The sequence below is a fragment of the Rhopalosiphum maidis genome, chromosome 4, assembly GCF_003676215.2.
Source record: "Rhopalosiphum maidis isolate BTI-1 chromosome 4, ASM367621v3, whole genome shotgun sequence".
Taxonomy (NCBI): Eukaryota; Metazoa; Arthropoda; class Insecta; order Hemiptera; family Aphididae; genus Rhopalosiphum; species Rhopalosiphum maidis.
In genome coordinates, this window is record NC_040880.1 from 14,886,005 (window position 1) to 14,898,372 (window position 12,368).

General features: G+C 28.8%; 1 protein-coding gene and 1 non-coding gene across 2 annotated transcripts; both read left to right on the top strand.

Annotated features, from left to right (window-relative positions):
- The first annotated feature begins 1,505 nt into the window (after positions 1–1,505).
- Positions 1,506–6,872, top strand: LOC113550054. Its single transcript, XM_026951664.1, is given in 14 exon segments — positions 1,506–1,660; positions 1,759–2,029; positions 2,102–2,236; positions 2,238–2,300; positions 2,573–2,688; positions 2,746–2,937; positions 3,035–3,167; positions 3,227–3,364; positions 3,490–3,638; positions 4,776–4,980; positions 5,089–5,169; positions 5,925–6,080; positions 6,276–6,631; positions 6,665–6,872. Coding segments are annotated over 14 exon segments (2,358 nt in total).
- A 4,974-nt stretch (positions 6,873–11,846) lies between these two features.
- LOC113550736 lies at positions 11,847–11,965 on the top strand. Its single transcript, XR_003405047.1, has one exon. It is a non-coding gene; the product is annotated as a 5S ribosomal RNA (ribosomal RNA).
- The last annotated feature ends 403 nt before the right edge of the window (positions 11,966–12,368 follow it).

Below are 12,368 nucleotides of genomic sequence, written 5' to 3' on the forward strand. Positions count from 1 at the left end.
TTCTGTGGATATAAAATTATTAAAGGTTTTGAGAAGTTATTCAAACGACATGATGGAAGTTAGTATTTTGGAACAACAGATAAAAGTTACTAATCGTAGTAAAACCACCGTATTGTGTCTTTATAGCCATTTGTTTGATCCAAACTCGGTACTTCGAGATAATATGAATATCATAAAAGTATAACATAACTTTAATTTAGTTGAAATGGCCAAAATAAAATTGTTTATTTGTTGGTTAGGTAATACCAGTCACTTGGTGTCGTGTGCAGCCTGCTACAACGATCGTTTACTCGGTAATATTTAAACCGACGGTATTGCCCGATTTCAAAACCTATCTGAGTTTATATGGAATAAAGCTAGTGTTTGAAACTGTGACAAATAATCAACCGGATTTAAAATACGTGTTGAATATTCCAGTAAAGTTTTGCATGATTAAACCGGAACCGGAATTGGTTACCAAAACGATAATGTACGAAAATATTGTCTATACTATAAATTATAATACGCACGTCATCGATACGTCATAATAATATATAAATTACCAACTGCGTGTACTATTTTTTATCTAAAATCGTTTCAGTTTTCCGGTTACACGCAACTCAAATGAAAATTATAACTCTAAACAATATTTAATCATGAAAAATAACGGTTATGCCGATTGTGTTTTTAGCGTACTTACAGAGACGGAGTATCAGAAAAAACAAAACTCCAGTAAATAATATACATATTACTATAATAATGATGACAAAAATATTAATCATTAATATTTCTCAAAACAATTTATTGCGATACTCAATATTTACTTTATTAAAATAATATTTAGTCAAAACTAATTATTGAAAATAAAAACAATTGAATTAGGTACACATATTTAGTGCCGCCGATAAATATTGACATTGATTATTATTTATATTTGCTCTTTGAACAATTGCATTATCATATTGTTGTATAATACCTGACTAATTTAAAATTTAAAATTATTTTTTTGTTCAGGTTACTCATCAAGTTATGACTTAAATGAAACGGAAACGGACGATGGCGGCATAAAACCCGGTATTATTATCGATTATATTATTCATAAGATGTTCAGTTACTTTATGTGGAGACATCATATTAACGTGTTATTACCAGCGAAAAAATCCGTTAAAGTTCCGGTTATATTTAACCGACATTTGGCCCATTCGCCGATCACTGAATGTTATATAATAGAATTTGATAACTCAGAATATTCGATTCCAAATCAGGTACCTAATAGGATACATTTAATTACCTTCGACGAACGTTGCCACTGTGGGTTATGTCAAAGCCTGACGTTAAGCGCCGTCTCGAAATTGGACGTATCGCATACAATATTATACAGACTACGTTGCATAATAACGGGTTATAGTTTTTTCTCTTTTTCATTTTAGAGGGTAAACGTTATCGGACGGGTCATGGATCAACAAATCGTCATAGACCCAAACGTGATCGATGCCGGGCTGTGCTACTTAACAAGTTCCACGAAGATGGTCAGCTTCCAATTGCACAACACCAGCAGGGTGGTAGTACCGTACGAAATTAGACTACCACGGGAACTGTTCAAACACGCGGAGCTCAGTCATTCGAAAGGATACCTCAGAGCTGGGTCTTCGCTGGAAATTTTCATTCGGCTGCGTTTTAAGTGCCTATACAATATTCAATATAATTATAATTTATTGTACCTAAACACGGAACGCGTGTCGTTATACTTACAAAGTTGGCGAATACTATCATTTTAAGGTACGAAATCTTGCTCCCAGGCGAATGCAAATTATATTTTGACGCAAAAAGCGGTGTTCTGAATTTCCCGGTTCGAGTTTATCCGTCAAACAGTCAAAAATTTCACGAGGTACGCGTTTTGGCGGTGGTGACCACGCCATTCGGCCTGAAACTAACACCCGACACGTTAGATTTCGGTACGGTCAACACGACGGAAACCGTCGTTCGGAGTGTCATGTTATCCAACCATTCTAGAACCAAAATGGATTACGGATTCTTGAAACTACCAGAAGTAATTATGTGTATAACGTTAACAAAGAAAAACACGGTGAACAACATTCAAATTGTTTTAATAATTTTTCAGAGAGTTTCAGTACGTCCGAATGCATTTGGTACTATATTTTCTGGCGAGCAAATTCGTTTACACTTGCATTATAGCCCCAGTGCCAGTGACTTGCCACAAAATGTCCATGCGTACAACGATGATTTCGTATTGACAGTGCAATACAGTTACCGGCGTAAATGCAGAAATATGTCCTTTTCAAAACGATGCAATCGCACAAGTAAGCCGATCGAGCACAACATAATGTTATAATATATGTATTATTCATATGTGTACACATTGAATGCAAATATTACTTTAGTATCTGTAGAAATTATATTAATTTTATAATTAACAATTATTTATAATAATTTGAGTCCGGTAATATTATTGACTGTAGTCGGTAAATAGCGAATTAGCCAAATTGTTAAATGCAAATAACTGTATTATTGCTTGTTAAATTTGCAAGTGGTCAAAAAAGTCGAAATTCGTTTTACACATATTTTTTTTTAGATTGATGAAACAATTAATGAAACAATAGATGAACAAATATCAAGTACAGTTATTATAGATCAAAAGCCAGCAGTCAGCGAAAAACAAATAAAAGAATTAGATCACGGAGCAGATAAGTTAATAATTTTAAGTATATTGATTTTCAACAATTGACTCAAATTGATACGAAATAGGATTCACTTTTCTGCAATATTAAAAGACGAAGTTGAAGTATGTTTTTTCGACGATAGAAATGCTATCCTTAAAGAGGCTACTTTAAGATGCCATGCAAAAATTCATGATGTACCTGTAGAACTTTCCGTCCAAAAAATTATATTTGGAAAAACTCATTTCATGTCTTATTCGGTATTCAAAATTGATTTGAGGTAATTAATTGCATACTATGTATCTATTTTACACGTTTATGGAATTAATAATACATAGAAATTAATGTTAAGATTTATAATTATAATAAAATTTAAGAGCATCGAATTTGGCATATATAACCGAGCGCAATATCAATTCATTTCCGGATTTCAAAATTAGATTTGAGTTTATCTCCAATGATTCTGCGGTAGAATTTAAACCAAGGAACGGAATACTACATTCAAATGAAGTTAATAAATTTAAAAACATTTGTCTTTATTTTTATGATGATTACTATTTTGTATTTAGGTGATTACTATTAATGTGTTATTTCGACCAAAACTTGATGATGAGGTCCAAAGTGTTTATGAAGAATGTCTGAATTCTGAAGTAATAAAATTCAAGGTCGATCAAATTTTAATGGATACAAATTCTTTCATAAATAAAGTTAGTATAAATATTGGAAATTTTTTATTCTTAAATAATATTATATTATAGTAATACATAATATTATACACTTTTGCAGTACCATTAGAAATAAATGTAATAATTATTTCTATATTCAACTACAGGTTTACTCGAATAAACCGTTTTTTCATGAGCAACTAAAAGTATTCGAAACCAACAAAACATTTTATTCTTTGATGTTTGATACAATGAAAATCATTTCTGCTGCGTGTTTTATACAATTCACAAATCAAAAATCAAAAGAATATTTTGGGTATTGTAATATCAAAAATTTAAATAACTGATAATTATTTATTAACAGTGTTAATTTAACACCTAATATAATAGTATTCTATTATAGTGTTACCTATTACTCTGTAGTCTCTTTCGTAAATACCTATATTGTATAGTTAAATCATTTTTTTTTTTTTTTTTATTAAAAATAAATAAACGTTGTAGGAAACAAGTCATTTCAAATAATAATAAATGTAAAATAATAAATAAATGTTATAAAATTGATTATTATTGATTAGGTATCACTAATCATATTATACTTAGATAAAATGAGCAGAATACGTCAAAGTAATTATAATTTATGATATTTTTTTTGAGTACGATTCATAATAGTCAATAAAAATAATCTTTTACTGGGAAACTATTTTATATTTCATTTTTACAAAAATGTTAATTTTTTTACTTGTATTTTTAATTTTTTTTTTTTTTAACTCATAGTTAAAACGATTTTTGCTTTTAATTTTAGTGATATTCTGATAATGGACATTGAACCACAATAGTATTTTAAATTTAGATAAGTGGAGTAGTAAGTACACCATAACATGTTACGGGCACCTTTTGCCATTGTTCTATAATAATCTACTTTAAATATAAAATAATTTTTATTCAATACTTATAAATCCATATTTTTAGACAAGTATAAATTGTAATCAAAAAAATTAATATATTAATAAGGCATTTAATAAAAAAAAATAAAAAATAACATTTTTCTTTGAAAATTAATGTAATGTTATAAAAAAAAAAGTAATTTTCAAACTGTATAAAAAATATTTTTTCAAACATAAAAATTGAATAAGAAAATTGCTAATAAATTTGAAATACCTAAACAAGTGGACTGATTGCCTGGATTGTGTAATAAAATAATAAATAAATTATTATAAACTTCAGTAATAATGTGAGTCCGACTATCGCGTGTCTCGAATAGTTGCTGTTGTACAGTTCAGAACTCGAGTTTAAAATAATAAATAGTGAATTTGTTAAATATTATTATCCAAAAGTTCGTTCGTTCCAAGTTTATCTTTCCACAAATCGTAATATTTGCCATTGCAGGCAATTCATGCACATATAATATTAAAAACGCAGAATGATATTAATAAATGATATTTATAAATGATAGATTCTGCACGGAATCGTTGAAGCTGAGTCTCGTGTGTCAGACAACAAAACCGAACATAATCTTGTTTAGCGATCGAATAGATTTTGGCAAACGGACCATAGACGTTCGTCACGACGAATGGCTGTTTGTATGTAACCCAACAACACGTCCTGTGCCGTTGAAAGTTTCGCTGCCAAACCCTGTCGGACCATTTTTCTGCGCATTTGTAATATTAAATTATTATTATTAATAACAATAATGTCAATGTGTCATTTTATATGTTATGAAATTGACGGACGGGCGGTAATTTTTATTTCTCTTGTTATCCCATTAGGCTCTGAACGGTGAACAGTTATTATATCCCAATCACACATTGCCGATCAACGTTTCATTCATACCCGAACACGAGGCGACGGTGAGTGACTTTAATGCTGCTCTGTATAATATTGTTGTTAACAGAAACACAAGACAATTTTCATTGCATAATAATATTTTAATGTCAGGAGGTGACTGTGTAATATAGCTGATGCCACAGTGCATATAGCTGCGACGATGATTATGATATCATATTGCGCAGATAAAATTGTATAAAACCGCCGTATAACAATAAAACAAATAAAACCGTATAATTATTACCAGGAAATGTTCCATGGTCCAATCGTCAAATACTCAGTATTGTCAACTTTTTGAAGCAATAAAGCGTACATAAATAAAATCGTTAAAAAATAACATCTTGTGTAGTTACTAGTTTTTTAAAACTCACTACAATTTAAATGGCTTCTACTATAAAATGCAAAAAACATAATAAATATTTAAATTATTTTTTAAATATTTACTGCAGTAGAAATTATTAACACCAGGCACCGGCTAATTTTCGAGGAATCTAAGACATAAAAATTAATTTAACACTATAGCTTGGATATTATAATATGCTATTACAATATAGAAATATAATTTAATATAATACATTATTCACCTGTACTACAATGGTTTATCACGAAAATACTATTAGCATACTCAAATGTAAAATATCTTCAAACACCTTCTTATTAATACACTCTGTACATAATATTATTATAATACTAAAACGTTTATGCATCACGCACATATAACCCGAAAATCCGTTCCATTGCACGTGTACTTATGACATAATTTTGTATTTGCTAAAAGGTAAATGAAATGTTAGAGTTGAGTTCTGAAGCGATGCGGCTACATGTCGTGGTATCCGGTAGTGGTCTCGGACCGTCGTGTACGATCACGCCCGATGACATGTTCAACGTCATACAAACTACGCACAAACACGCGAAAAAAGCGCTTATTTTCCGAGTAATTACTGTTGGCTTTGCGTGTATCAATATCATTGAGTCTATGATCAATCTATAGTGAGAACCCTAACCAAACTGAAATCGTGCGTACACTATATACTGATTTGGGCTGTCTATATTTATTATTCTGACACATTCAAATTTCATATTTTCAACCTATATTTTAAAAATTTTAATTATACATACATACGTGTAGGTAACGAACACCAGTGGGGCGAATGTCCGATTCAACGTGCAAATAGAATGGATGAGGGAGCGGTTGGAGCCAATGACCAACGACGAGACGTACGAGTTCGTCGAAAAGCTCCGTTTGGCGGAGCGGGCAGACCCGAAGCAGCGTGTGGCGATGGCATCGCAGTTCGAAGGAAATGAATGGACCGTAGAACCCGCTAAAGAAAGTGCGTTTGACTTAGGAAACAGTGGTAGGCCACTGTGGTTTCGTTTAGACCCGAAAGGGTCACGTTACATTCAGGTGACTTTAACGCTTCCTCGGCGCAACCGACAACCAGACGAAGACGGCGACGGCGACGGTGACGATGAAGAGTCGTTAGAGTCGCCTTTCGGGAGCACCGAAGAGATGTTAAGGTCTCCTGGCGGAGCGGAAGAGGAAGCGTTAAAATCGCCCAACTACGGTTATGGGACGGAGTCAGCCAAACCTGGTCGAACGGCCACCGCCTTGATTGTTTCCAAGCGTCGCGTCCACGTAGCAAAGTTCAACGTGCACGTAGGCCATTCGGTGCTGCGACAGTTCTACGTCTTTGGTTTTGTAGACGTGGATGAAACTGACTCTTAGATTTTATCGCGATTATTATTACTGTTTTTATTAGTGTCGTACAATATTATAATATTCATATTACGCATTTACGCAATGTAATGTTATCTAGTGTATTATTATAAATCGTTATTGAGTGAAGTGATACAGCCTAATAACCCAAGTATAGGAATTGATTAAAACACCGATAAAAACTTATCCTGCAGGTTAATACGTCGTATTTTAATTTATAATTTTATAAATATTATTCAGCGTTCGTAAATTATAATTTTTAATTTAGTTAATTTTATTATTTTTTAAATTTATTATAATTAATAAAAAAAATAAAAAAATATGTAAGTACATAAATAAAAATTAGCTAAATTGAGCTTATTAATTCGTATTAATATCCAGCTTTACAGTGGTTTAGATTAAAAACATTTAAATAAAATGTCCATTCGGCATACACAATATGCCTTCAATAATATATGTATACCTAATTAATTTATAGGATTTATTGGTTAAATTTCGTCCATCATTATAATGATAAATAAAATTCTTAGCACGTTATGTAAATACTTGTTAATGGCATGCTAGGTAATTTACTAAAAACAGAAATGTTTAAATATTTACCAATGGTAATGAGGGGAGGGGGACACATAAATTAATATGTTCCAATTTCCCGTTTTTATAAACAACTTTTTTGTTATTAGTAATCGTATTAGATTATGTACCAAATTACACTATTATACACATATACTCATGTAGTAATGTATAATATTATACTAAAACGTTGCCAAAATCATTATATTAAATTTTTTCAAATATACTTAATGATAATATTGTAGTCGTCATATAGATTTTACTAAATTAGTTAATAAATCTTGTCAACATGTCAAAAAAACACTTTCATCTTAAAATCTATGTTCTATATTTATCAAAATTATAATGATTTCCTAGAATAATATTTTAATGCTTTTAGAATCAAAAGCAAAAACTAATAAAAAGTAACAAAAAAAATAATCAATCAAAAATGTATTATTATTACTTGGTATATTTTATAATTTATGAAAAAAAAACCTAAAACATCAAATATGAATGCGATCTTATTTGAAATTAATACTTACATTGATTAAAAATAAGATCGTGGTGCACTTTTCTCAGGACAAATAGCGCAGCAGCTATAAATTATTAATTTTAATTTAAAAACAATGAAAAATCAAAGACTATTTTATTATAATACATAGTGGTAATATTTTAAGCGCACTATAGACTATGATATTATAGTAAGAAAAATTTCAATCTTAAATTTCAATCAAGTTTTTAAACAAATTTTAACTAAAAATATTAAATTTAATATACAGTGAGTTCCGCTTAACATGATCATTGTTTATAGAATCAACCGTTTATTGAAATCAAAATTGAAAATCCCAAACCAGTTCTTATGTAACTAATGTTAAATTAACCTTTTATTAAAATTACCAAGTACCGGATATTGAATGAATCATTTTTAAGAACATTTTTATCGCTTTAATGGTATATTAAACTTTCACTAAAAAGAAACAAGAATTGTTTTGAAAAAGTTAAAAGGAGCTATTCAAAAATATGTCGAAAATGATACTTTTCATTTATTCCAAAAGTTATAGTTATAATATATACAATATTATACATACATTATTATTTATTTTTAAATTATAAATTATTATTTTTTATTTTATTTTGTCACACAACATTTAAAAGTCATCCAATTCGTATAATGTAAATGATATGTAGATAAACGCCGCACTACGTAAAATTTGAACGTAATTATAAATGCAAATTATGATCGTGAAGGAAAATAATAATTAAATATGCGTCAAAAATGTATAGTAACATAATATTATTGTTTCCGGTGTCAATATTTTTATGAGTGATAAAATGGTTTATTCTATAATGTTTAAACTTTAAAGAGTATAGTGATTAATGAGCAAAATTTAAATCAAACCATTCGTCCGTATCATTAAATGTTTATGCAAATTTAATTTGACTGATAAAAAATACATCAACGACTTAATACCGAATAAACGAATACATTTTAATGAAACTATTTAATTAAAAACATCAGAAAAATTAATTACAATTTAGAGCCCATCAATAATTAGCACATTACAATGAAAACTAAAGGAAAATAATACTATTGTCTTAGCACCTATTTAAAACAAACTATTTTTTTGGTAGTTAATAATAATAAATTATAATTTGGTTTTAATTTTCTTGATTGACAATAAAAAATTTAGGAACCAAATTAATCAAGTTTTTGAGTAAATGAATTGATTTATTGTAAGATTCATGTATAATCCATTCATTTATTGTACACATATGTAGATATTATACGATTTTTATAATTCTGCTAAAATTAGTATAAAATTACCGTTTTTAAATTGATTAGTTTTGAATTGTTAATTTATAGTAATTAGAGGCTAAGATTCAATGTAATAATATTGTGTAAAGTGTTTTTCTAGAGGATACTATGTAAAAAACAATATATCTTTCAAGTTAGATTCTATTCAAGTAGGTAACAGATATATCAAAATTTAAAAAATTATTTTATATTTTTAAATTAGTTTAATAATTTGTACATTTTTTTGTGCTTTTAGTACAAAATGAAGCAATTCAAAATATTAAGAATATTATCTCAAGAATTTTTTCTAGGTTTAGTACAGTGCGAATCATTTAACAGGTTTAATTAGAAATACATAAATAGCTAAATTTAATATAATCTTAATTTTATAATTTTATATATTTGTATGTTACTTAGAACCAGCCCTAAAGAGATGTTATTCGTTTGTGAAAATTATCCACGATTTTCGGATCATTTTAATTTTTTATTATGAAATATTATATAGTAAATAAATTGTTGTAGTAAAATCAAAAATTAAAAATTGTTTATCAATTCTTTAGTGTATTATTATTATGATCTAAAGACAATAATTTAAAGTGTTTTTGATTATTTATGATAGTTTTAAGGGCATTTAAATCCAAGCCCTAGTTATAAATCATAAGTATCGCGCTCAACAAAATTTATTAATTTACTGTATAATACTTTTTATTATTAATACTACATACAATTTTACGAGTATGAAATAATAAAATCAACGAATAATCATTCTCGCCTGAAATTTAATACACAATGTATTTTATTTATCTTGTGTGTAGACGAGTTTGCCTATGCATCAGGCGTTGCATAATCGACATCACATTCATCACATTGAAGTGTTACATTTAAAATAATAATTGTAACAAAAAACTGTCAAATGTGTATAATATAATATTATATCAATTATATTATATTTATTATCAACAATACGAAAAACAAAAACAATATTTTCTTTTGTAAGACAACGGTAATTTTATTATTGTAACAAATGTCATTCAAACTGTTCAAAGTGGCAGTGGCTCAAACAAAGTTTTATCGAATTTTAAATGTATAGCTTGAATAAGTGGTTCCTCGGTTAAAAAATGTTAGGTTTCGAAATTAAAGCGAAAAAAATACCATTGATGCTTACCACGTGATCAAAAATTAAAAGAAAAAGAAAGAGATATTAATGAAATTATTACGATTTACGCCTCTAAGTGGAGAGAAGATAAAAAACATTAGACTAGACGTATAGGATAACCGTTGAAAGTTCAAGTAAGATGTATTATTAGGACGCAGGGATAGATTCAGGGGGGGCCTAGAGGCACAGGCCCCCCAGACATATTATTTCTCAAATTTTTTTTATAATTCTTCACCTTGTGATATTACTATTTTTCAAATCACATATAATATATATCTGATAATATAAGAATATAACTAATATATAATATATTAAACAAGGTGGATATATATATATACAATACACACCACGAATTAAAATATTTTAATTCGTGATACACGTTACACACTTTGATTTGTACGTATCATCACAGAATAGTATCATTCTGTGGTGCACAAACCATAGAGTATTTACTCTATGGCACTAACATATAGCTAAAAGTTTAGGATTTGATATTCAATTACCACGTATATCCAAAACACAAATGAATAGAGCCAATTACCCTACTCAAAGTGTAGAGGATTATTATCGTTGGTATTATTTATAGATCATTATTAGATGGTGTTCTTGTGGATATGAATACTCGTTTCTGTCCAGATGTGATTGGTGCATTTAATTTAAGACTGTTAATCCCTAAAGTATTTTGTGGAAAAGAAAACAATACTTTGAGTATAAATATACTTGAAGCAAGTAAAAGATTTTTTCCTCTGCTATCATCAGGATCAGATAATACAGCTGATTTACATTTGCAAAGTATTTTTTTATTGATTAATTTGTTAAAGTATGTTTAATTCATTGATAATCGATAAAAATTCTTATTATTTCAGGTGAACTTGAGCTTTGGTTTAAGTTTTGGAATAAAAATATTGGTGTGTGAAGTGAAGATCGAATTCCATCAACATCAATAGACGCCTTAAATAAATGTGATCCAAATATATTTCCTACAGTATACCAGCTTCTAAGTATAGTTTGTACATTACCAATGAGTGTAGCTACCGCAGAACGAAGTTTCTCTACTCTGAGAATAGTAAAAACCTGGCTACGCTCTAGAATGCAGGAGGATCGCCTTATTTCTTTGTGTTTACTATGTGTTCATAGGAAAGTTAAAATGAACATTGACCAAATAATTGATAGATTTGGAAAAAGCTACAATATAGAAAGACGTTTAGATTTTATAATTTCATATATAACGTTTATAAATTAAATAATCATTAATTTATTTATTACATTGATTACCTATGTCCTATACCTACCTACTATTATGAAAAAATTTTTAAATTATGAATTAAGTAACTAGAAAAAAATTGTTGAGGTCCCCTCCCAGATCTTTACTCTGGATCTGTGCCTGTTAGGACGGTATACTGCAATGCATAAAAATTTTTTTGAACAATATTTTTTTTGGTTGATCACTTTAATAACTATTATTTTCACATTATTTGTCGCCAACGACCATACCACGTTGAATACACCAGTTCTCGTCCGATCACTGAAGTTAAGCAACGTCGGGCGTAGTTAGTACTTGGATGGGTGACCGCTTGGGAACACTGCGTGCCGTTGGCTTTTTTTTTGATACTGTAAATCATTATTAAAATACAATTTTTGAATTTCATTAAAAAATTTTCATCATTAATAAATTGTTTATTTTTTAAATGAAACAATATCAATTTTTCAGTCGTCAAGTTTAAGGACTTCTTCATTCTTCATAAATATTATTGCCGATAATCGATATATTGTGAAGTATTTAATTTAAAATTTAAATACTATTGTTTTATCATTTATCGTATTAATTCGCAACAAACTCTTTTTAAATCACAAAAACCAACAAATATTATTTTGTCAACAGCTAGTTATGCATGAAAAATTGAGTTAATTTTATTTCACTTTTTTGTTTTTCTAACAAAGATTCAATATCTTCACTTATGTGCATAAGACCACAAAATCTGAAACATTTTTATCTCCAAAA